This window comes from Mastigoproctus giganteus, chromosome 11 (genome assembly GCF_048544385.1).
Source record: "Mastigoproctus giganteus isolate SK-2022 chromosome 11, ASM4854438v1, whole genome shotgun sequence".
Lineage (NCBI taxonomy): Eukaryota > Metazoa > Arthropoda > Arachnida > Uropygi > Thelyphonidae > Mastigoproctus > Mastigoproctus giganteus.
The window spans coordinates 93,076,878-93,104,568 of record NC_143585.1 but is presented as its reverse complement, the minus strand read 5'-3'; the positions used below and the strand labels follow the sequence as shown (position 1 = coordinate 93,104,568).

Below are 27,691 nucleotides of genomic sequence, written 5' to 3'. Positions count from 1 at the left end.
ATACTAATTAGATGCTTGGTTAAGGAGAATTAGCTCAAGGACATTTGATCCCCTTGTGCTTTCCCTAATGAATTGAAATAAATAGCCATTATCTAGGTGATTCAAGAAACAACTCCCATGATGTGCAATGCACACCCATGGTTTCCAATCTTTATAGGGAAAAAATCAAAATCATCCATAGTGATGCATTTGCCCTTGCTGCCCATTTACTACAGAGATTTTAATCATACTCTTCAGATAAAATACTGTTAAAAACTAAAACATTATTAAAAATATTAAATAATAAACAAGAATCATTAGAAAATTACAACCATTTCCTTCAGTAACATATAAAAGAGAGGTAAAACAGAAACATATTTCTGAAGTTATGAATTATGTGAAAAAAGTAATGCTATTTCATTTGGATAAAGGCAATGTACATACTCACTGAAAAATACTTATACTTTTGGTTTTCCCCAAGAATATTATGTGTTCCCTATTTTTAATTCCAAAATATACTGGAGTTCATATTCAATAACAGTAACTTTAATATCATTAGAAGTATCTGTCAGAGAAACCATACAGAATTCCCATCTCATAATAAGAATTCTGTACAACTGTTCATTTATAAATGCATAACTGCTAAATTTTGAATTTCAAAAATGCTGGATATAAGGCAATTGTAAGCAGAAGGAAAACAGGAGATTTATGGGCCACAATATATGTGAAAAACAGGAGGTTCACACTGCTTCCTCATGCACTTGTCAGTTCCTCAACCAAGGACCACTGTACATCAGTTCCTCCTTTCATAAGAGTATCTGGTGGGTTCTCACACTGAAAATGTTGCAGCAAAGCATCTAATACTTCATCGATTTCTTTATATTTAATGACACCGAAGAGAGGACTGGAAACTTGTCCATAAAAAATTTCAAATTTGAAAATACTAATTGATTAAATTTGCAGTACCTCGGCATTTTTATCATTTTTCAATGGGAACTTAGGCACCACATGTATTTCAACGCAGCAATAAAGTACTTAGCATTAGCATTAGTAGAGGCATTTGATGCAAGAAAGCAAGCTTATGCAGCATCAGCCAAAAAAAAAAAAAAAAAAAAAAACCACTTCCACTTCACCCCTCTGTTCGTTCAAAATACCTGTCCAGCTGAGCCTTAAACTTATTTAGGCTATCAACCTCCACCACAAGGGATGGAAGTCTGTTCCACCAACCAACCACCCGCTGGATAAAGACAAATTTCCGCACGTCTATCCTACATCTGTCTTTCCTCAATTTGAATTTATGCCCTCTCAGGTGATTATTCTGAGCTAGAGGAAGAATCCCATCAGCATTGAGCATGCTTAAACCATTCAAGGCTTTATACACCTCTATCAGATCACCTCGCTGGTGCCTAGTCTCCAGACACTGTAATTTGCAAAACTTAAGCCTTTCTTCGTAAGAGCACCCCTTTGTTCCATTCACTAATCTTGTTGCCCTTCTCTGTACTCGTTCCAGCAGCTCTACATCCTTCTTGAAATGAGGCCTCCAGACCTGTATACAGTACTCTAGGTGTGGCCTGACCATCGCCTTATACAATGGAATAATCACCTCCTTATCCCTGCTGGAAAAATTACTGTATATCATTGACAATACTCCATGAGCTACTCTTGCAGCCCGTCTGCACTGCTCAGAGAACTTCATATCTGCCTGCACAACCACCCCCAAGTCCCTTTCATTCTCTACCACTGTCAGTGCTGTACCACAGAGTTGATACGTTGCTCTGGGGTTGCTGTTTCCCATGTGTAGTACTTTACATTTGTCAATGTTAAACTTCATTTGCCACCTCTCAGCCCATCTGCTCAACCTTTCCAGATCCTGTTGCAGCAGCATAGTGTCAGTAGTGTCCTTGACAACCCTGCCAACCTTTGTATCGTCTGCAAACTTGGACATTAATCCCGATATACCATCATCAATATCATTTATAAATACAGAAAACAATAATGGACCCAACACTGAGCCCTGAGGGACTCCACTAATAACATCAGTCCACGATGAGCAGTGTCCATTGATTACCACTCTCTGTCTTCTCCCCCTCAACCACCCCTTTATCCATAGCAGCAATTTGCCTCCAATGTCACACTGCTCCAATTTGTGTAGCAGTCTTCCATGTGCAACAGTATCAAAAGCCTTTCTAAGATCCAAGTATATAATATCAAAGTTATTCCCTGCATCCAGTTCTTTTGTGACTGCATCATAGTATCCAATCAAGTTGGTCAGGCAAGACTTCCCCTTAACAAAACCACGCTGTGTCTGAGCTATAACTGAAGTCTTGTCTAAATGATCCTGCAGTGCGTCTTTAACCAGTGCCTCCATTAATTTTCCTGGAACAGAAGTTAAGCTCACAGGTCTATAATTACTTGTGTCAGCCTTTGATCCTCCTTTGTGAATTGGGGTCACATTTGCACATTTCCAGTCTATGGGTACCTCCCCTGAGTCCAAGGAAGCTCTCATAATTATGGCTAAGGGTTTGCTTACTTCCTTTGCTGCCTCCTTTAATATAACTGGATAGATCCCATCCACCCCGGGTGCCTTTCTTGTGTTTATCTTCAACAGTTTCTCCTCCACTTTACTCCCAGTTATTTCAAGATTCTGTAACTTACTGCTAGAGTTGAATACACCTCTGGCATTCCCCTCGCTGAATAACTCCTCATGTGTGAATGTCGATGCAAAATATTCATTTAGTTTGTTAGCCACCTGAGCAGGATCATCAACACTTGACCCATCAATATCAAGTGGACCAATCTGATTCATCCCTTTCCTTCTAGAGTTTACATAAGTAAAGAACTCTTTGCTGTTTTTCTTTGCATCCCTTGCCAAGGATTTCTCGTAATCTGCCTTCGCCTGCCTAACCTCCTTTGTAACTTGGTTGCATATCAACTTGTATCTATCATAGGCTTCTGTGTCATGTGTTAATTTGTAAGTATCCCATGCATTTTTCTTCTCTGCCATATGCGTCATTAGTTCATCTGACATCCATTTTGGCCTAAACCTTGAACAATATTTCTTAGTTGGTATGTAAAGCCTAGTAGCTTCCAAGATAAGTTCTTTGAATGCTTCCCATTTTGAATTTGCTGTTGGTAACATCATCAGTTGGTCCCACTGTATAGAATTTAAATACTGTCTCAGTCCATCGTAGTCGCCTTTACGGAAGCAATAACCCTTCCCTTTACCCCTAATGGTAGTTACCTCTTTGAGTAAATCCCATTTCAGCACACTGTGATCACTGCCACCTAGTGGTTCATTTATCTGCAGATTCTTAATGCATGAAGAATCACTGCTGATAATCAAATCAAGAGTATTACTCCCTCTAGTTGCCTCCCGAACATGCTGATGTAGAAAACAATCATCCAATAAATCCACAAAAGCCCTGCTAGTGTGTGAGTACCCAGCCCCCAAATTCCAGTCAATATCTGGGAAATTAAAATCTCCCATTATAAGACACTCTGATTTACTGGCCCACTCTATTTCCCTGTACAGTTCCTTATTATACTCATCAGTGTCATTAGGCCTATAGCACACTCCTACTCTCAATTTTGATCTCCCAATGTTTATGTCACACCAAACTGACTCCACACTGCACTGTCCAGCGATGTCGACTGGCTTCACTTCCTTGGTTTTTATGTGTTTCTTAACTAATAGCATAACACCTCCCCCCTTCCTATCCTGTCTATCCTTTCTGTAGACGTTGTACTCCCCAAATTGCAGTTCCACATCCCTTATATCTGTGTGACACCACGTCTCTGATATCCCAACAATATCTGCCTTCGATGTTTTGAGCAATACCTCAAATTCATCAAATTTATTTACTAAACTCCTAGCATTGGTGTACACGCAAGTATACCTGCACCTGTTTCTATTCTTAGCTACCCTAACACAACCCATGTGTTTACTTGTACCACAATGGCTCCCAGCAGTCTCTGAAATACCATGCATCTTGTTTTTCAGGCTTCTGCTCATTCTAATAGAAGCAGTGCAAGAATCTCTTTCACCTCTGCCAGTGGCTACTGTCAATCTATTGGTCTTTGTCTCCCCCCAAGCTAGCAGTTTTCCGACCCACCTAACACTGCCTACTTCTTCACTGAACAATAGAACAGAATCTTCTCCTCTTGTTTTAGATCCTTCAAGGCCATGACAGTAAAAATGCCTATGACTAAGTCAGAATCATCCTTCTGATTTAGTATACTATAGTGATCAACTTCTAAAGTGGAAATGGGCAATTTAAAAACTGTTGGTATAATAAATTTCCAAATAACATTCTTCAACTATATATATGAAGGTCATTACCTAGGAGTAATGACTTCCATATATATTAACAGGAAATAAGTTGGATTGAAGACATATGTTGAGATTTTCAAACTTTATAATATTTAAATATTCAAACATATAATATTAGTATTAGCAATGGCCACATGGTGCAAGGAAGCCTATGGCTTATGCTGCACCAGACAAAAAAAAAAAATAATAAATAAAATAATAATAATAAAATAAAATAAAAAATAATAATGAAAATAAAATAATAATAATAATAATAAGAAGAAGAAAATTAAAAAAAATAATAATTACTAAGAGAAAAGGAAATTAGTAAAATAATAAGAGGAGTTTACCTCAAAATAGTTCGTAGAACACTTCCGTATGATACCCTCCAGAAATTAAAACGGAAAAATCGACAACTTACCGGTACATTAGAGTAAAATATAAATAATTAAATAATCAATTTAACACAATTCAAATCAATTTAAAACAATTAAAAATCAAATTAATGCAATTAAAAGAATCTAACGAAAATATTCAAAACGATTTTCCTTCCTGTGATTTTCCTGAATTTTCATTCCTGTGATCACGACATACGGTCGAAAAGCGTTGTCAGCTTCAGAAAGGAAAATCGTTTTGAATATTTTCGTTAGATTCTTTTAATTGCATTAATTTGATTTTTAATTGTTTTAAATTTTTAATTGTTTTAAATACTATACTGAGGTAAACTCCTCTTATTATTTTACTAATATTATTATCAACATAGAACATATTGAGTAGTACAGCTCTGATTCATACTATCTGAGAAAAGGAAATAGACAACCTATGAGTTTCCCTCCTCTCATAAGTAATTATCCAGCTGCACCTTTGAATTTCCCCAAAATGTCAGCCTCTACCACCCATGTAGTAACTTATTCCAGTAATTTATAACTCGCTGGCTAAAATAAAACTTCCTGCAATTAAGTCTAAACATCTCCCTCTGTAACTCGAAATTATGGCACCTAGTTCTAGAATCATTTATAACTGTGAAAATTTCATCCTCATTCATTTTACTTATGCCTCTCAGAGCCTCAACAACCTCAATCAAGTCCCCTCTAAGGTGACTAGTTTCCAAGCTCTGCGACCCACATATTCCATGTCTTTCCTCATATGAACACCCTTTTGCCGATCTCACCAGGCGAGTTACCTGTCTTTGGACCCTTTCAACAAGCACAATGTCTTTCTTTAGGTGAGGTTTCCATACTTAAACACAGTATTCCAAGTGTGGTCTAACAATAGCCTTATATAATGGGATTATGACATCCTTATTTCAACTAGTAATTGTTCAATAAATCATCGATAGGACACAATGGGCATTCCTTGCAACTTGTCTACAATGCTCGGAGAACTTCATGTCCGACTGTATTGTAACGCCCAAGTCCCTTTTCTCCACTACCAGCTTTAGTTCAACTCCATCAAGTGGAGTTGAACTATTCCTTTCATAAAAAATATATATGTGATTAGTAAATCAAGAATAAATCAACATTATTAGGAAATGGCTAAAATAAAACTTCTTGCAATCCACTCTAAACATCCCCCCCCCCCGTAACTTTATACAACCAAACATATTCGAAGCCTAGTAGCCTCCATAATTTTGGAAGCTACTAGGCTTTTCATTCCAACTAAGAAATACTGTTCAAGGCTTTAGGCCTAAATGGATGTCAGATGAACTAATGAGGCTTGTGGCAGAAAAGAAAAATGTATGGGATGCATATAAAGTATCAGATGACACAGAAGCTGTGGCAGATATAAACTAGTCTGTAATCAAATCACAAAAGAGGTTTGGCAGGTGAAGGCAGATTACGAGAAATCCTTGGCAAAGGATGCAAAGAAAAATAGCAAAGAGTTCTTTACTTATGTAAACTCTAGAAGGAAAGGGATGAATCATATTGGACCACTTAACATAGATGGGTTGACTATTGATGATCATGCTCAGGTAGCTGATAAACTGAATGAGTATTTTGCATCTACATTCACACATGAGAAGTTATTCAATGAGGGGAATGCCAGAAGTTTATCAAACTCTACCAGGGAGCTAAGTGATTTTGAAATAACTGAGAGCAAAGTGGAGGAGAAATTGTTGAAGTTAAACCTAAGGAAGGCACCTGGGGTGGACGGGATCTATCCAGTTATATTAAAGGGGGCAGCAAGACCAGGGGGTAAAATATAAAGTTCTCTGAGCAGTGCAGAGGGGCTGCCAGGGCAGGAATTTTGTTAGCAGGGACAGGGAAGTAATTATCCAGTTATACAAGGCAATGGTCAGGCCACACCTAGAGTATTGTGTACAGGTCTGGAGGCCTCATTTTAGGAAGGATGTAGAGTTGCTAGAACGAGTACAAAGAAGGGCAACAAGATTGGTGAGGGTCACAAAGGGGGTACACTCTTACCAAGAAAGGCTTAAGTTCTGAAAATTGAAGTGCCTGGAGAGTAGGCACCCGCAAGGTGATCTGATTGAGGTGGATAAGGCCTTGAATGGATTGAGCAAGTCGAATGCTGATGGGATTCTTCCTTTTGCTCAGATTAAGAACCTGAGGGGGCACAGATTCAAATGGAGGAAAGACAGTTGTAGAATAGATGTGCAGAAATTTGCCTTTAGCCAGCAGGTAGTTGATTGGTGCAACAGACTTCCATCTCTTGTTGTGGAAGTTAATAGCCTAAATAAATTTAAGGCTGAGGTGGACAGGCATTTGGAATAAATGGAGGGGTGAAATGGGAGTGTTTTTTTGGCTGATGCTGCATTAGCTTGCTTTCTTGCATCATATGTCTCTACTAATGCCAATGCTATATTAAGAAAGTCAGTAAAAGAGATAAGCAAACCTTTAGAGATAATCATGAGACTATCCTTGAATTCTGGCAAGAGTTCTGAATGGAATGGAGAAATGCAAATGCATCCTCAATTCACAAAGTTGGATAAAGGGATGATATAAGTAATTTTATATCAATTCTCCTTTGTTTCCTTTACTTTCTGCTCCAGACTAAATAATAGTCACTGACTAAAGAAGTAATGGAGGACCATCTAGACAGCAATACAGTTGTAGTTATACTACAATCTCAGTATGAATTTGCTAAAGTGCAATCTTGATACTGATAAATACAATGCAATGAATATTGGTAGCTGTAATCTCAGATTAATGTACTAACTGTGGTATGTTAATCTTGAATTACTGATTGCATTCTCCATTACCATGATTATTTGGTATCATACTCAGGGTAGCAGAAAATTTAAAAAATATGGGGGTAATTGTGCAGTCAGATATGAAGTTCTCTAAAGAGTGCAGATAAGTAGCAAAGGCAGTTCGTGGGAATTTGTCAATGATATACATGAATTTTTCCATCAGGGATAAGGAGGAAATTATGTCACTGAATAAAACAATGGTAAGGCCTCATCTTGAGTACAAGTCTGGAAGCTAATTTGAAGAATGTGCATATTTTGCCATGGGTGCAGAAAAGAGAAATGAGGTTGATGAAAGAAACAAAAGGGTACTCTTACGAGGAAAGGCTTCTTTTCTGCAAACTGCAGTGTCTGGAGACTAGGGACCTGTGAGGAGATCTGATTAAGGTGTTTAAGGCTTCAAATGGTTTTGAGTAAGATCAATGCTGATAGGATCCTTCCTCTTGTTCAGACTACACATACATCAAGGATACATATTCCAATTGAGCAAAGATGGTTGCAGTTGTGCAGAAATCTGCTTTCAGCCAGCTGGTAGTTGATAGTTGGAACTAACTCCCATCTAGTGTTGTATAGATCAATTTGTATGGAAATTTGGCTTCAGCCAATTGGCAGTTGGTTGCTGGAACAAACTTTCACCTGGTGTTTTAGGGATGGGTAGTTTGAATAAATTAAAGAAAAAAATGCTAAAAAAGTATTAGAGGTGATGGGCAGGTGATATAGGAAGGATGTGTTAGGTTTTTTTTTTTTTTTTGTTTATGCTCTATAAGCTTGCTTTCTTTCATCATTTGCCATACTAATACTAATAATAAATACATTTAACAAATAATTAGAGAATTTGAAATAAAACCTGTATAGTTTTTCCATTCATAGCTTTAACTACATCTCCCGGTTTTGTAGCTTTTCCACTAGGCATGTTCTCACAGAGTGGAATGAGACCTGCAATTATAAATATAATACTTCCCAAATACGACAATAATTTGGTTGAAAATATTTCCCATTTATCAACTGAATATTATTTAGTTAATAAAAAGGAAACTAAAATATTAATAAAATGTAAACAAGTAAATGTTCAAAAACATCTTTTACAGAAAAAAACTTTGCCACAAAACCATCACAAAAAAAAATAATTCGGTTATTAAAAATTATTCTTAATAACCAAAATGAAGACCATGTAGTTGTTTCAATTCAGCTAAAGCATCTACATTAACATATTTTTTAATTAGCTTTGTTTGACTACTTAAAGCTGCTCTACAGCTATCACATTCAAGAATTGCTATTAGTACTAAGAAAAATGATACAAGAAGGCAAACTTATATAGCATCAGCTAACAAAAAAATTAAGCTTTTTATCCATTTCATATTGCCTATCCCTACTAATAAAAATTTGTCTCATCCTTTAAATTTATTTAAACTACCCACTTTCATAACACTATTTGGAAGTTTTTCCAACAATCAGTTACACTGTGATTGAAGGCAAAGTTTTACACATCAATTCTATATAATTTTTTTTTTTTTTTTTTTTTTATAATTATGTCACTTATGTGTGCTGTCTAAGAAAGAATAAAGATGCCTTCAGTATATCGTTTACTCAACCTTTTTAAAGCCTTAAATTGTTCAATGGTTTTCAGATGAAAAAATACAGAATTCTAGTCCTTTTTTAAGAATACCTTTTGTGATCCAAACTAATCTTACAGTTCTTTTCTGCATCCTTTCAAATAGATCCATGTCCCTCCTATATGCTGTATTCACGATGCAGCCAAACCATTCTCTTTATAATGGGACAATCACCTCTCTGTCCCTACTAATAAAGTTTATATATATCACTTAAAATATCCCACGAGCCATTTAGCAGCCTCTGCACCACTCAGAACTTCATATCAGACAGTACAATTACCCCTAGGTCATTTACATCATCAACTGAAGAAGTTTCTCAAATGGTGCTAACCAAGTGGTACATTGCTCTGGTATTGCTGGTACCTTGCATTTATTAATATTAAATCTAGATGTCATTTTTTAGCTCATATGCACAGTTTACCTAGATAATACTGAAGTGACATACTCTGATTAGTGTCATTAAACATCCTGTCAACCTTTGAATTATCCAAAAATTTAGATATTAAACTTGAAATACCATATCAGTATCATTAACAAATATTAAAAACAGCAAAGGATCAAACGTCAAACCTTGTAACATCTCACTCATAAAATTAGTCCACTGAAGGGCAGGGGGTCATTTAAACTACTCTGTTTCTTGTCACTTAAGCATCCCTTTGTCCACAGTAGTTAACATATCCCTAATATTACATTGTTCCAATTTACATAATTGTTCACATGAAACAATAGACCAAACATTTTACTGAAATTAAATATGTGACGCAAAAATTATTCTTTGCATTGTATTCTTTACACCTTTAATTACTGACTTCATTATTTTTCCTGGCACACAGAACTCAAATATATAGGTCTGTAATTATCCAATTCACCTTTTGAACCACACTTGTGAAAAAGAGACACATTTGCACATATCCAACATATAGAGACTTTCCCTCAATCCAAGAATGCTCTTAGCATTATAAATGTTTGATTATACTTCTTTTGCAGCTTATATAAATAGATAGATTCAATCAGGCCCAGGTGGCTTATTCACTTTTAGCTGCTACCATTTCTCTTCCAATTCTGCAACCACTTCTCTTTCTCTTATTCCAGTTATCATAAAATCATTCAACTGCCAATCAGTATTAGACAGGCTTCTGGTATCCCCGTTCCTAAAAACTGCATGTGCAAACGATGCAAAATATTTATCCAGTTCATCGCCAACCTGCACAGGATCATTAAAAGTTATGTCCAGGCCTCAACAGATTTGGTCAAGACTGAGGTACCACCTTCAAAAAGACCGTCACCAGGTATGGAAGGAGGGGCTGTATATTAAAAAAAAGAAAAAAGAAAGAAATACTGGAACAGCCATTACGCAGTAAATTCTCCTCCTGGAGTCAGACAATGAGATGAAAATGTCCTCAAAACAGATAAATTACCAGATAACTTGCATAATTATGGACATTGCACATGCAAACAAAAGTCCATAATTCTGTTTTTTTTTTTGTTTTGTTAAATTTAATTTTGTTAAAACAAAAGTCCATAATAAAAACAGTAGAATGCTTCCACAAATGAGGTCTTAAAATATTTATTTATTTTTCCCTGGCTAAACAAAAAAAGGATAAAGTTTGTTGTATCAATGTTAGCATTAGCATTAGTAGAGGCATTTGATGCAAGAAAGCAAACTTATGCAGCATCAGCCAAAAAAAAAAAAAATAAAGTAAAATAAATAAATAAAAAATAACCACTTCCACTTCACCCCTCTGTTCGTTCGAAATACCTGTCCAGCTGAGCCTTAAACTTATTTAGGCTATCAACTTCCACGACAAGGGATAGAAGTCTGTTCCACTTACCAACCACTCGCTGGCTAAAGGCAAATTTCCGCACATCTATCCTACATCTGTCTTTCCTTAATTTGAATTTATGCCCTCTCAGGTGATTATTCTGAGCAAGAGGAAGAATCCCATCAGCATTGAGCATGCTCAAACCATTCAAGGCTTTGTACACCTCTATCAGATCACCTCGCTGGTGCCTAGTCTCCAGACACTGTAATTCGCAAAACTTAAGCCTTTCTTCGTAAGAGCACCCCTTTGTTCCATTCACTAATCTTGTTGCCCTTCTCTGTACTCGTTCCAGCAGCTCTACATCCTTCTTGAAATGAGGCCTCCAGACCTGTATACAGTACTCAAGATGTGGCCTGACCATTGCCTTGTACAAGGGAATAATCACCTCCTTATCCCTGGTAGAAAAATTCCTGTATATCATTGACAAGACACCATGAGCTACTCTTGCAGCTCGTCTGCACTGCTCAGAGAACTTCATATCTGCCTGCACAATTACCCCCAGGTCCTTTTCATTCTCCACCACTGTCAGTATAGTACCGCAGAGTTGATACATTGTTCTGGGGTTACTGTTCCCCATATGTAGTACTTTACATTTGTCAATGTTAAACTTCATTTGCCACCTCTCAGCCCATCTGTTCAACCTTTCCAGATCCTGTTGCAGCAGCACAGCATCAGTGGTGTCCTTAACAACCCTGGCAACCTTTGTATCATCTGCAAACTTGGACATTAAACTTGATATCCCATCATCAATATCATTCATAAACACCGAAAACAACAACGGACCCAACACTGAACCCTGAGAAACTCCACTAAAAACATTAGTCCACGTTGAGCAGTGTCCATTGATTACCACTCTCTGTCTTCTGCCACTCAACCATCCCCTTATCCATAGCAGCAATTTGCCTCCAATGCCACACTGCTCCAATTTGTGCAGCAGTCTTCCATGTGCAACAGTATCAAAAGCCTTTCTAAGATCCAAATATATAATATCAAAGTTATTCCCTGCATCCAGTTCTTTTGTGACTGCATCATAGTATCCAATCAAATTGGTCAGGCAAGACTTCCCCTTAACAAAACCATGCTGTGTCCGAGCTATAACTGAAGTCTTGTCTAGATGATCCTGCAGTGCTTCTTTAACCATTGCCTCCATTAATTTTCCGGGAACAGAAGTTAAACTCAAGGGTCTATAATTACTTGTGCCAGCCTTTGATCCTCTCTTGTGAATTGGGGTCACATTTGCACATCTCCAGTCCATGGGTACCTCCCTTGAGTCCAAGGAAGCTCTCATAATTATGGCTAAGGGTTTGCTTACTTCCTTTGCTGCCTCCTTTAATATAACTGGATAGATCCCATCCACCCCAGGTGCCTCTCTTGTGTTTATCTTCAACAATTTCTCCTCCACTTTACTCTCAGTTATTACAAGATTCTCTAGCTTACTGCTAGAGTTGAATACACCTCTGGCATTCCCCTCGCTGAATAACTCCTCGTGTCTGAATGTCGATGCAAAATATTCATTTAGTTTGTTAGCTACCTGAGCAGGGTCATCAACAGTTGACCCATCGATATCAAGTGGACCAATCTGATTCATCCCCTTCCTTCTAGAGTTTACATAAGTAAAGAACTCTTTGCTGTTTTTCTTCGCATCCCTTGCCAAGGATCTCTCGTAATCTGCCTTCGCCTGCCTAACCTCCTTTGTAACCTGGTTACAGATCAACTTGTATCTATCATAGGCTTCTGTGTCACGTGTTAATTTGTATGTATCCCATACATTTTTCTTCTCTGCCGTATGCCTCATTAGTTCATCTGGCATCCATTTAGGCCTACACTTTGAACAATATTTCTTAGTTGGTATGTAAAGTCTAGTAGCTTCCAAGATAAGTTCTTTGAATGCTTCCCATTTTGAATTTGCTGTTGGTAACATCATCAGTTGATCCCACTGTATAGAATTTAAATACTGTCTCAGTCCATCGTAGTCGCCTTTACGAAAGCAATACCCCTTCCCTTTAACCCTAATGGTGGTTACCTCTTTGAGTAAATCCCACTTCAGAACACTGTGATCACTGCCACCTAGTGGTTCATTTATCTGCAGATTCTTAATGCATGAAGAATCACTACTGATAATCAAATCAAGAGTATTACTCCCTCTAGTTGCCTCCCGAACATGCTGATGTAGAAAACAATCATCCAATAAATCCACAAAAGCCTTGCTAGTGTGTGAGTGACCAGCCCCCAAATTCCAGTCAATATCTGGGAAATAAAAATCCCCCATTATAAGACTCTCTGATTTACTGGCCTACTCTATTTCTTTGTACAGTTTCTTATTATACTCATCAGAGTCATTAGGCCTATAGCACACTCCTACTCTCAATTTTGATCTCCCAATGCTTATGTCACACCAAACTGACTCGACACTGCACTGTCCAGCGATGTCGACTGGCTTCACTTCCTTGGATTTTATGTGTTTCTTAACTAATAGCATAACCCCTCTTCCCTTCCTATTCTGTCTATCCTTTCTGTAGACATTGTACTCCCCAAATTCCAGTTCTGCATTCCTTATATCTGTGTGACACCACGTCTCTGAAATCCCAACAATATCTGCCTTTGATGTTTTGAGCAATACCTCAAATTCATCAAATTTATTTACTAAACTCCTAGCATTGGTGTACATGCAAGTATACATGCACCTGCTCTTCCTCTTAGCCACCCTAACACAACCCATGTGTTCACTTGTACCCCAATGATTCCCAGCAGTCTCTGAAATATCCTGCGTCTTATTTTCCAGGCTGCTGCTCATTCCAATAGAAGCAGTGCAAGAATCACTTTCTCCTCTGCCAGTGGCTACTGTTAATCTATTAGTCCTTGTATCCCCCCAATCTAGCAGTTTTCCGACCCACCTAACACTGCCTCGATAGCATCAGCAAACATTCTTGCACCTTTTCTATTTAAGTGTATCCCATCCCTGTAGAAGCAGTCTCTCCTGTTAACAAGTACAGACCAGGCTGAAAAAAATTCTACCCCTTGAGCCCTGCACAATCTTTCCAGAGCCGAACTGATCGACAGGGCTCTCATCATATACTCCCTCCTATCGTGTCTGGGCAGAATTGCAGACACTTTCAAATTCAACCCTAATTCACGGCTTTTTTTCATCAGTGACCTGTACTTGTTAAGTAATTCTGCCGGTCTCCTACTCTTAATATCATTAGTGGCAATGTGTACAACTATATCACCTTTTGTGCCCTTAAAAGATGATATCTGCTCTACAACGTCATCAACCTTTGCCCCTGGCAGACATACCCTGGTCCTGTTCCACCTATCCTTTTTTACAAAGCATGTTTCCTGTTTCACTGACAATAGAGTCACCAACAACTACTAGTTCCTTTGGGAACAGCGATGACCAAGTGCAAGCTCTGGCATTGGTGTGGGCAGCTGAGAGCTTGATGGGCATCCACCCTGTCCTTCAAGCTCTCATATAGGCCCATAACAACGCTGAGTTGTCGCCTGATTTCCTTAAACTCCTTGCATCGCGCACATACAAAGACACCCCCCATGGCAGTATCATGTCCCATACCTGACTGCTCCGCTAACATCAAACAAATAGTGCATCTTAAAAGGCTGTGATTCAGAGGGCAACTGCCCCCCTCAGTTCTCCCCTGAGCCACAGCATTCCCATTAGCTTGAGCCTTTTGCTTTGCTGCTCTGGTTTGAGTCATGCTTTCGATTTACTTTCAATAAAATTTCAATTTCGGTACAAAATTAAATCCTAAACTTGTATCCCAACACAGTTATAACGCTATATTTATGTTTCAGTAACGAGTGTTATCTACGAAATCTACGAGTGTTATCTACGAAATATTTATGTTTCAGTAACGAGTGTTATCTACAAAATATTTATGTTTCAGTAATGAGTGTTATCTACGAAATCTACGAGTGTTATCTACGAAATATTTACGTTTCAGTAACGAGTGTTATCTACGAAATATTTATGTTTCAGTAACGAGTGTTATCTACGAAATATTTATGTTTCAGTAACAAGTGTTATCTACGATATCCCTTTATATAACTTCCGTATCAAGTTATGTATTAATTATTTATTTTTACTAATTATTTATGTTACGTAACCTAAGTGGTTATATGTATAGTTAAAAGTACAATTTAATTGCCAATGAAGTTCGACAAGATTAATAGATTTTACTGATTAATTTTCCCGTAACAATGGCGGCTATTTACGAACGGTAAACATGTGGATTTGATACCCTTTCCGATACTAAGTAATACCTACAAAATCTCTCTCTAAGTTACTTTAAACTTAAGTACCGTAAATAGGAATATAAAGCTACTCTAGAAAATAAATTAATATGTCAATTTAAACTAATAAAGCAGAAAATAAATCAGAAAAAACTTCTCTGTTCCAAGAGCGGCAGAAAGGCACGTTCGCACCGGTAACTCTTGTCCTCAAACGATCAACTGTAATGTTGAATAAGAAACTAATTATTAAAGGCTCTCCAGGTAACTTTAGTTTAAGTTCCTATACTACTAGTCAAAAAATGGATATGACTGGTTGGGTTATTATTCATCATCCCATTTCTTCAACCAATAAGATTTGGTCTGTAACAGATTGATTAATAGTTTAGTATACAATACATTATACCACACCTGTCAAAAACTGTGCTAATCTTGAGTCAGATACAGACCTCAGTGACCATAAAACAAAGAACTTTCAGCTCAGTCTCACAGCTACTAGACTGATCTGTAAATAAAAGTCACCATGATGACTGGGTTTCTCCAGCCCTGGTTATGCCATTGCTACAAAGTGGATCAATCTGGTTAATCCCTTTCCTTCTAATGTTAACATAAGCAAACAATTTTTTGCTACTTTCTTTGGGGTCAACCAAAGAGTGTTATCTACCAAAGAAAAGTAGCAAAGATAACCTTATAATCTGCCTAATCCCTTGAGTAAACCGATCAATTTATACTTATTGTAAGATTATGTATCCACTGATGATTTATGATCATCCTATGCATTTTTCTTTCCTACCACAAAATTTGTAAGTTCATCTGAAATCCAGTTTGGGTTACCTTGAACAATATCCCTTGGTATAAAAAGTTTTTGCAGCTTCAATTACCACTTCTTTGAATACTTCATATATGCCATTTGCATTTTTTAACATCAGTTGGTCCCAATGAAAAAGAATTTTAAAAATGGCTAAGACCATCATTATCTTCTTTTTTTGAAAACAAAATGAAGATAATGATGCTTTCCTTTATTCATGACAGTAGTTACTTGAATGAATAAATCCTATATCAATACACTATGATCACAACTGCCCAGCTTCTTTTCCATGAACATTCTTAATAAATTATGAATCACAGCTGATAATCAGGTAGAGAATTCTCTAATGTTGATATAAAAAGAATCTAGAAAATTCGGAAATGTTCTACTGCTGAGTTAGCTACAAACTCACAAATTCTAGTCAATAACTGAAAGGTTAAAATCCTCCATTCTGATTTGCTGGCCCACTTTATCTGTCTGTATAGTTGTTTATTAGACTCATCACAGTTATTTGAACTACAAAGTGTAAAGTGTAAAGTGTATTTAGGGTCATACGGCACCAGGGGTTTCCCCCATCTCCGCGTTGTTTACATTGTGATGGGTGTGCCAATTTGCTGGAAATGCCAGAGATTTAAGTGTATGGATATTGTTCATATGTAGTGTCGTGTACCGTTGTTCATCTGGTCATTTAGCCGCTGGACCCCTATTGAGGCCCAACGTTGCCCCACTTTCGCCCCGTGGAGGCAGACCAGGTACACCAGTATTATAATTAATTTACTGTGGCAGGTCCTGCCACCTAATTTCCTGAGATTTCAGTGGCTAGGACCTTAAAAAAAAAAAAAATTTTAAAAAATAATCACACGTTGTATGTTGATCACATACATGTTTCCCGGTTTGAAGGGGTTGCATTTGAAAATTTAATGGCCGGGGAGAGGGCGAAATAATTTAGAGAAGCTAGAATTTTGGTGTGGGTCTTGCGCTGGCATAGAGATAGAGAGGGGAGGAGACTGAAGGCTAGGGGGGGGAATAGTTAGGAAAGACTGGGGTCAATAGAGTAGATGACCCCAGCATGTGCCAGTGGGGATGCCCATGCCCCACCAGAGAGAAAGATGTGGGATGGCAGGGGAGAGGCAACAAGAAGGCTGTCGCCTCCCCCTCTGCCAGGGAAGGGAGGAAAGTGTGCCCGGCAAGGGAGCCGGCACAGATCACCATATGGCCTGGCAGCTGCATGTCTGCTTGAGTCAGGTCCTTGTTGTCCCATCCGTGTATAGGTTCCTGTCTGTGGTTGTCACTTGGCAGCAGGACAGGTGCCTTAGTCAGGTCCGTAGTTGTGGGTATTTAGTCCAGTCTGTACTTATGTCTCTATCTGGAGTCATGGTCATTAGTTATTGGATCCTGGGTCCATTTGTTGGATCCAAGTTTGTCGAGTCCTGGTGTTTATTTTTGTTTTTTTTTTGCTGTTTCTTCCTGGGATGCAATCCCTTTGTGGATTGTCTTGATGGTGACTGTCCGTACACCTTATATGGTTGTTTGCAAAGTCATATATTGTGAGCCTGAGAAACGCTATTGTGGCTGTGGGGGCGGAAGAGTATGCCTTCTGTGAAAAAGATCTTATGCAAAGTTTGCTTTGTAGCTGTGCTCCTCCTCCAATAAGCGTTCCTCTTGATTCTCTGGTACATAATGTAATTCTGTAATTAGTCAGCATTGGAGGTCTTCATAAAGCTTGCAGTGGTACATTAAATGCTCCCACGTTTCCACTAAGCCACAATGACAGAGGGCAGTGTTGCTCAGTCCAAAGGTCATTAGTTTGAATCTGATGGCGCCATGGCCAGTTAGGAGGTACGTGGCCAGCAATCCTGGGGAGAGCCAGCTTGGGTATTTTGGGTATACAGCCGAGACAGTTGGGAGGAATTTTCGTGTTATTTGCCCTTTTGTTGAGTTTTGCCACTGTGTTTGCCAGGTTTGCTGAAGATGTACAGTTAGTCTTCTTTTCTCTATTTTCGGTACGCTGGCTACATTTAATGTGAAATTTAGGCAGGTATCCGGTATGCCTCTGGAAAGGCTGTAGAGGAGTCCACTGCGTATCACTTCCAGGTCCAAGGGGAGGGCACCCGTGAGCACCTGAAACGCATGTGTACTCACTGTTTTGCAAGCTCGAGAGATAGTCAGTAAGATGTACCTCTGTATGGTTTCTAGTTTTCTTTTATTAGTTGCAGTGGTTGCTTTCTTGTACCAGACACCGGAGGCATAGAGGATGACTGGCAGGAACACAGTTTTGTGAAAAAGAGCAAGGGTTTTCTTCTTTATGCCCCAGTCCTTGCAGGTGATTCTTGCAAATAGTGACGAGTAATTTCTGATTTTATTTCTGAGATAGTTAAGATGGAGAGTGAAGGATAGGTTTCTATCAAGGACAACCCCCAGAAATTTCATTTCTGTGGTCAGCTTGACGGTGGTTCCTTGTACTTTTATTTGGGGGGGTCTCCTGGTGTCCAGGGTTCCCCGAAGTAGTAGTAGTAGTGGCACTTGATGCAAGAAAGCAAGTGTAGGAGCTTATGCAGCATCAGCCAAAAAAAAAAAAAAAAAAAAAATCACACCATTCCCTCCAAATGCCTGTCCAGTTCCTCCTTAAATTTATTTAACCTATCAACTTCCACAACGACAGATGGAAGTTTGTTCCAGCAATTAACCACCCGCTGGCTAAAGGCAAATTTCCGCACATCTATTCTACATCTATCCTTTCTTAATTTGAACTTATGTCCCCGTAGGTTCGTATTCTGAACAAATGGGAGGATCCCATCAGAATTCAGTGTGCTCAACCCATTCAAGGCCTTATACACCTCAATCAGATCACCGCGCAGGTGCCTAGTCTCCAGCCACTGCAATTTGCAGAACTTAAGCCTCTCTTGGTAAGAGGATCCCTTCATTCCCCTCACCAATCGTGTTGCTCTTCTCTGTACACGCTCAAGCAAATCTACATCCTTCCTAAAATGAGGCCTCCAGACCTGTACGCAGTACTCAAGGCGTGGCCTGACCATTGCCTTATACAGAGGGACAATCACCTCCTTTTCCCTGCTAGCAAAATTCCTATATATCATTGACAAAACCCCATGACCTGCCCTAGCAGCCTGTCTACATTGCTCAGAAAACTTCATATCTGACTGCACAATTACTCCCAGGTCTTTTTCATTTTCTACCACCTTAAGTGTAGTACCACACAGTTGGTACGTTTCTCTGGGGTTACTTCTACCCATATGCAGTACTTTGCATTTGTCAAGGTTAAACTTCAGTTGCCACTTCTTAGCCCATCTGCCCAAATTATCTAGATCCTGTTGCAGTAGCACACTGCCATTACTGTCATTAACAACCCTGCCAACCTTCGTGTCATCTGCAAACTTCGACATTAAGCCTGATATACCTTCATCAATATCATTGATAAATATACAAAACAACAGTGGACCCAACACCGAACCCTGTGGGACTCCACTAATAACATTAGTCCACGAAGAGCAGCACCCATTGATTACCACCCTCTGTCTTCTCCCACTTAACCATCCTTTTATCCATTGTAGCAACTTACCCTTAATACCATTCTGCTCCAATTTGTACAGTAGTCTTCCATGCGCAACAGTGTCAAAAGCTTTCCTGAAATCCAAAAAATCAAAATTATTTTTTGCATCCAGTTCCTTTGTGACCACATCATAATAACCAATCAAATTTGTCAGACAAGACTTTCCCTTAACAAACCCATGCTGTGTCTGAATTATTGCTGCAGTCTTGTCTAGATGATCCTGCAATGCATCTTTAACCAGTGACTCCATTATTTTACCCGGAACAGAAGTTAAACTAACTGGTCTGTAATGATTCGTGTCACCCTTCGAACCTCCTTTGTGAATTGGGGATACATTTGCACATCTCCAGTCAGTGGGAACCTCCCCTGAATCCAAGGATGCTCTCATAATTATGGCTAAGGGTTTGCTTAGTTGCTTTGCCGCCTCCTTTAATATAACTGGATAGATCCCATCCGCCCCAGGTGCCTTTCTTATGTTTAACTTCAACAATTTCTCCTCCACTTTGCTCTCAGTTATTACAAAATCATTAAGCACACTGCTACAATTTGATAACCTTCTTCCATTTTCAAACTGTAATGATTCCTCACGTGTGAATGTAGATGCAAAATACTCATTCAGTTTGTTTGCTATCTGAGCAGGATCATCAACAGTCGAACCATCGATGTCAAGTGGACCAATCATATTCAGCCCCTTCCTTTTAGAGTTTATATAAGTAAAGAAATCCTTGCTGTTTTTCTTAGCATCTTTTGCCAAAGATTTCTCGTAATCCGCCTTTGCCTGCCGAACCTCCTTTGTAGGATGGAGCTTGTCTTAGTGGATGATATCTTCAGGTTATTTTCGTCAGCCCATTGTTGTAGAGTGGTGAGCCCCCCGTTTGCTGTGTTTTTCAGCTGTGCCCTGGAGTTTTCTGCCAGTGTCAGGACAAGGTCATCCGCATATTCATGGGAGGTTGCATTTCCGAGGTTGAGATTGAGGAATCCGTCCAGGACCACGTTCCAGAGCAGTGGGCCCAGGAAGAAGCCCTGTGGGCATCCTCTGTAGATGCGTCTGGTTATTGTACAGTAAGGAGCAGTGACTTTTACTGACCTGTCGCATAGGTAACTGCTGATGCAATTGTATAGATTACTTGGGAGTTTGGCCTCACGGAGCCTGCTGAGGACGCTTGGCCGCCAGAGGGTGTCAAACGCCCCGGCAAAGTCAACCGCGATGGCAAGAAAGTATTTGCGGTCTGTTTCTGTTGCAGCGTTGGTGATGCTGCGTAGGGCATCGGTGGTGGAGTATCCTTGTCGAAATCCAAATTGTTTGGGTGACTCTAGGCCTGCGTTTCTATAGTGCTTCTCTATCCTGTTTCGCAGGAGATGTTCAAGAAGCTTGCTGAGAACTGTCAGGAGTGCTATCGGGCGATAGGACCCTGGGAGGTCCTGCCTCTTCATGGGATTCTTCAAGATTAGCCGGAGCGTCGCCACCCTCCAACTGCATGGGAAGTAGCCTTCTTTGAGGCATTTATTGTATAGTTTCAGTATTTCCTCCGGGATAGTGTCCACTGCTTTCTTGATGATCTCTGGCTCTAGGAGATCTTCCGCTGGGGACGTTTTGTTTCTCAGCTTGGCCGCCGCGATCTCCAACTCAATCTTGGTGAAAGGTTCCTCAATTTGCTGGGTTGTGTATATCCTGTTCTGTTGGCAGAGCAGTACTTTTTCTGGCGTAGCAGGACCAGAAACATAGCATCCAAAATATTGTTGACAGTTTCGTGCCACGTCTTTGTGAACCCCCCTTGCGGTTTCCTCATTGCTGGGAGTACCTTGCCTCTGGGAAGCCTATTTGTAGTCACCCGATAGACCACTCCCCAGGGGTTCTCATTTCCTGTCGTGGAAACTAGGTGCTCCCATGTACGCTGTTTTCTTTCTCTGATTTTTGCTGTGTATTGATTCCTTGCAGTGCGGTATCGTTCCCGGAGTGCCTCTACTTCTGCAGTAGGCCAATCACGTCTAGCCCGCTGGAATTTTTTCTGACAGGTGTTTACTACCTGCCTTAGTTGCTGAAGCTCAGGGTTCCACCAGGGTACCGCCCCCCGGAGATGGTTTCTTTCTTTTGATAGATTTGTCTGCCGCTTCTGTGATAAGTCTCACCAGTTTTGCTGGTGTTGGTCTGGGGTTGTCTCTTCTGTATTGAATGTGTGGGCGGCCACCTGTATGGTTTGTTGGAATTTGGGCCAGTCTGCTTTTCCTATGGCGTATCTGTGCTGTATTTGTCTGGGAGTTGTGCTTCTGGCTATTGTTTGGTTTAGTTGGAATGTTATTGCTCTGTGGTCCGATGTTGTCCAGTTTTCCGTTACTGTCCAGGCTGTGATGTGATCAGTGACGGATCTTGTGGCAAGGGTGACATCAATTGTTGTCTCCCACATAGTACTGGAGAATGTTGGGAGGTTGTTTGGCTGGTTAAGTATATTATAGCAACTGTTTGTGAGGTACTCTTCCAGATGCTGCCCGTTCACAACGCCTCTCCGTCCTGGGGTTTCGCTATACCATGCCGGTGAGCGGCAGTTTACGTCTGCGCCTACAATTATTTTGGCGTTCGGAAATTCTGTGTGCATGGTCTGTAGGTAGTTAATTGTTGGGAGGATATCTTCCCCCGGTCGACTGTATATTGAGACAGCATAAAATTCCCCTAGTGCGGTGACTATGTGGGCACACGCAGCCCAGGGGAGGCAGTAGTTTGATAGTTTAGTCACTGTGTAATCCAGATTTCTAACTAGGATGGCTGCCCACGGGGTTTCAGCATCAGTATGCACAATCTTGTATTGCATGGGGTATCCCCTGACCTTTTTGCTGTGTGTATACGGCTCTTGCACGAGCATAATGTAGACATTTTCTTTGTTGGCCTTTTTTACCAACTAGGCGGCAACCGCCCTAGACCTTTGCGCGTTGAGCTGTGTGAACTGAACTTTTAGTTGGTTATACTGTTTAGGGCATGCTTCCATAGTCGAGTCTTGTTTGGTATACTCCCTTGGCCTTTATGTATACAGGGCACTTGTTGTCACGGATTGAATGGTCTGCCTGGATTTTGTGCGCCTTGCAGTTTGCACATGTTGGTGGATCCTCTCTTTTAGGGCATGTCTTAAATTCGTGTCCTACTTCAGCACAGTGCCCACATGTTGGTTGCGTTTGGGCGCATGTGTGGGTGGTGTGTCCGAAGCGGCCACACCGGAAGCATTTGGGGACTGTCACATGTTCATTGTAGCGATGACTGCCCCAGTTTATGAACACTCTGTTGTGTTTGTTTATAGTATTCCAGGCTGCAGGCGAAAGCCCAACCACCCAGTTTGTGGCGCTACCTATTCGGGATTTGATTTGATACCTCGGATTTATAAGTGATGCTGGATCTAACTCCGGGTGTTCTTGCTGGAGGTTTCTCATATACAGTTCTTCTCGAAGAGCTGTTGGTGTGAGGTCTTTGTCCGTGTTGAATATAATTATACTAGGCCCTCTTTTTTTGGGGGGGGCGCAGCCTCCAGGCCAAGAGTTTGTATTCTCAGATTGGCTATTATTTTTTGGGCATCTTCCTGCGTATGCGTTTCGATTATTATGCCTGTGTTGCGCGTTTTCCGTACTGATTTAATTTTTGTGCTTTGAGATCCTCTGCTAGTTTTGTCATTACTGTGGTTTTGACTGCTTCGCTGGATGTGTGCTCCTCTGTGGAAGTTGGTCTGAGGATGACCAAATTCGGCCTTGGGAGTAGTGTCTTCCGTCTGGATGCCGATTGGAGTGTCGTCTCTGGTGGTTCCTGGATTCTGGTCCTCAGCGCTTGAGCGTATGTGGAGGCACACTGTGGCATTTGGTTTGCCCCACATTCCATGTATGCTTGTAGTCGCGAGGTCGCTCTTTCACATTCGACATGAGTGTCTAGGAGTATTGTTTCCATTTTATGGAAGATCGTAACTATTTGGGCCCTAAGGCCTGTGGATACTCTGTTTGAGTGGTCCTTGAATAAGTTTTCGAGGGCCATCTTTAGGAAGAGAGACTTCTGGTAGACAGTACCCTCTGGGAGAGCAGGGTCAAGTAGTGAGTTCTGTTGCTTTTCGTCGTTCTGGTCCCTCTGTGAGGTTGTGTTGTGTAATTGGTCTCTCGCTTCAGTCTGAGACCGCGTTTCACGTTGTTCTGATTTTGGTGCCATTCGTTTGACATTCTTCCGTTTGGTTGAGAGGGCCCCCGGGTGAGTGTCCTCCAAGTCCTCTGATTGCTCTGTGGTTATCTGGATGTAGTCGCATTGATTAGGTTGCTGTGTGTCCTTCATTTTGTCTGTTTCCCCGTCCATGTCTACAAAATTCGGATTAACGGGGTCGTCCGAATTAGCGGGATTTTGTTGATAGTGTTTATTAGGGCTTGGATTTTGCCGGCGGATGATGTCAGCCACAAGTTTGTGGGTATATTAGTTGGCTTGCAGTAAGCCATTGAAGTTTGGTTTGTGCCCCCATATAGATTGTGGGGGGGGAGAAAACAGCTCGGTACAGAAATACTCCTAGGAGAGCAGGGTCACTTTCTTTGCGGTTTTTAGGGACGGCGAAGTTTCTGGTAATACTAAAAAGTTATTTGGTGCATCGGGAAAAAGATGACATTTCACCATTGTAAGTCTACGGTAGTGGAGGGGGGGGAACCGTTTTGGTCACTGTTCCTTAAAATGAAGAGTACGAAGATCGCTGAAAATTTGGGACTAGGTCACAGTCCGAGGTTACTAAGCTTGGGTCACCTCCCCAGTCAAGTTGCTCGATAGAAGCATGGCGACCGCGTTATGTCGGTTGCCTCTCTATATCCCAAATGTCAGCCACATGGTGACCATACGGTCTGGCACAAAGAATACAAATAGTGACGTTTCCAACCAGCCAAATTCCCAACAAAGCACAGAAAGTTTCTCCAGTGGACTTTGCACAGAAAGTCCACTGGAGTTGAGGAATCACTGTATATACTTTTGATGAGAAAAACACTTTAAACTGAAATCCACGAGTGTGAAATAAACAACGTGTCCGGCAGCCATATTAACGATCGTGAAGGCGGCCATATTGGCTCTGGCTCTATGCATACGCATTGCATACAGGCACAACGCTAACATATGTAAGAATTTAAAAACTCACATAAATTCTTTAAATCCAGACAGAAATTCACATAAAATCACCTGATGATTCAGTATCGTTAGTTCTTCAAGTCCGAATCTTTGGCGAATAGTAAATCCATGTTTAATCAACACTAAAATCACTTATTAATCAGAGCACATAGAAACGTGACCGCACGGTCGAAATCCCACTAGGTGATCCTCTCTATTTGAACTACATAGTGTTTTGTGAAAGGCGCCACCTGTGGTTTCCCGCATCTGCACCATGGTACTTTGTGAAGAAGTACAGAATCTCTGTAAAAGCCAGAAAAAGTGTAATGTCTGGTTTCTGTCAGAGTAGTGTTATGTTTTGTTGTTGTGTCTCTGGCTGCTTGGCCGCAGAGCCCCTAGTGGGACCCCACGTTGCCCGCCACCACCACTGGGAGGTGAGCCAGGCTGCCCATTATACTCTGGCTGGCCTTTGCCAGGGTTGCCTAAGCTTCCTGACAAAGGTCAAGTGAAAAAAAAAATAATAATAAAAATAAATATAATAATAAAATAAAAAATAAATAATAAAAAAATAATAATAAATAAATAAAAAATAATAATAAAAAATAAAAAAGTGTGGGGGGGAAGAAAACAGAGCAGGAGTACGAGTTAGAAGGAACAGAAAGAGGGAAAGGAGGACGGACTGAAGTTAAGGAGCAGTCCGCTCTTTGTGAGGTGAAAATAGGGATCTGGGGGTGGGAGTTAAAGTAGCAGGGGACAGGTGCCCCTGCATGATCACCAGAGGCCAATGGACTCTGTATCCCGCACTCAGAAGTTCTCCAGAGTGCCACCAATCCCACACCAGAATGGTGTCGGCTGATCCTACCCTATAAGGGGTTTGCAGCAGTATCCCGCACTCGATGAGTGCCAGCAGTCCCGCACCAGAATGGTACCAGCAGTGTTCCTACCCTTAAAGGATTTGTAAGTTGTCAAGGCAGTGTCCTCTAGCGGAGAAGGAGCTAACCCACGCCAGTCTGATTCAGGCCTTGGGCAGCATGATCCAATGTTGTTCTCATTTCAGCAATTTTGGCTAGCCTCAGTGCGAAGATTTCCTGCGCATACACAGTTAGTGCCCTGTATGTGTTTTCATCGAGCAGCAGCGAGGACTCTTGGTTACGTGGATTCCTTTGAATTGCGGTAGCAAACTTGATTCTACTGTTGTCATAGGCAGGGCACTCATACATGAGATGCCCCCAGGACTCTTCTTCTCCACAATGGCACCGCGGGTCTCTTTCAATCCCCATAGCTGTGAGTTTCTGACGGAAGGGGCCGTGTCCAGTGATAATAAACGTCATGTGCAGACCAGGTGAGAACCAGGGAGGGGGCTCTGGGTGAGTATGGTTTATAGTTGGGAGGAATCGCCTCGTGATGTCTCCTTTCTGCGTGGTTTCCCAGCTCTGTTGCCATATCGCTTGTAGGTGTTGGGTGATTCTCCTCTTCTCTATCTTGGGGTCATTTGCAAGATCCAGCTGGAGATTTACTATTTCAGCTGGTGTTCCTTTCCTAAGGTGGTAATACAGGCCTCGCCTGACTACTTCTAGGTAGAGTGGCTGACAACCTGTTAGAACTTGCAAGGCAGGGGTGCTAACAGTGCGGCACGCCCTACTAATTGATAGCAGCATGAACCTTTGAATTGTATCCAGCTTCTGTTTGTTTTTTGTTAGTGTAGCTTGTCTATACCAGGTGGAGGCACCATAGCAAACAATCGGGACATATACTGCTTTGTATATGAGGGTCAGAGCTTTGTGCTTCAGGCCCCAGTCGGCTCTGCTCACCCTCCTGATCATGGCCGCATACTTCCGGATTTTGGTGGCTAGATATTTCAGGTGGTTATGGAAAGTAAGACCTGAGTCAATGTAAATACCTAAGTATTTAACCTCTGTGTACAGTCGGATGGGGGTGAAGTTTAATTTCATCGTAGGTGGTCTTCTAATTTGTAGTCTGCCCTTGAGGAGAATGGATTTTGTTTTTTCTGCCGAGATGGTAAGGTTGTGCAAGGCTGCCCAGTTCTGGAGCTTCACAAGCGCCGCATTTGCAATAATTTCCAAGGTCGACCTAGTGTCTGCACGCACCAACAGGACAAGGTCGTCCGCAAAGGCCAAGGGCTCAGCCCCCCCCCCCCCCAAGGTCCAAGCCCAGGAACTCGTCCAAGACAATAGACCAGAGGAACAGGCCAAGCACAGAGCCCTGCGGACATCCCCGGTGGATGAATCTGGTAAATGTCTGATATTTGTTAGTAACTCGTACTTTTCTGTTGGTTAGATAAGACTTCAAACTGCTATATAGATTTTTAGAAACATTTGAGTGCTGAAGTCTCCGAAGAACGCTGGGCCACCACAGGCGGTCGAAAGCTCCAGCAAAGTCCACCAATATAGCAAGAGAGTATTTGAACTACAGTAAACCACCGCTATTCGCGGTATCTGTATTCGCGGTCGCTGATTTAATACAAAATGAAACCTAAAAAAATTTGAATTTTAAAGCGCCGTGAACATTTTCCGCCATAAAAAAACATGGGCATGGCTAAAATTATCTTTCCCGGTCAAAAAAGCGCTCAGTGGGTGGGGGGAGAGGGGTGACAAAATCGCGAGTGTGGATGTTTCTCGCTAATCCTTGTTCAGTATGTGTTATGCACTTGTCATGGAAGGTTTCTTCGTTTGCTTTTAATTTATATGCTTATAAATTGAATAAATTGATAAATTTATAAATTGATATGCTTAAAAAAGTGATAAACCTACCATTTTGAAGGGTAAAACAGACTTTCAAGTGTGTTAACGGAACAAAGTGACTTTATTGTGGACAAATTCTTTCTAACTCGTACAAAAATATGGATGTGAATAACAAGGGAAACGTGAAAAGATCAAAGAAGGTGATGACATTAGCGAATAAAATTGAGTTATTAGACAAAATTTCTAATGGTGAAAGTGTCTCCTCAGTGGCAAAACATTATAAAATCAATGAGTCAACGGTACGATCAATCAAGAAATCGGAAGAAAAATTCCGCCATAGT

General features: G+C 40.7%; 1 protein-coding gene across 1 annotated transcript in view; it reads right to left on the bottom strand.

The window, feature by feature from the left end:
- LOC150078263 (cytosol aminopeptidase-like) overlaps nt 1–27,691 on the bottom strand; it is a 223,157-nt gene that overhangs the window by 72,354 nt on the left and 123,112 nt on the right. Inside the window, exon 10 of the mRNA XM_090385107.1 lies at nt 8,344–8,432. Within this exon, the coding sequence (XP_090241233.1) occupies nt 8,344–8,432 (89 nt within the window). The remainder of the gene's footprint in view (nt 1–8,343; nt 8,433–27,691) is intronic.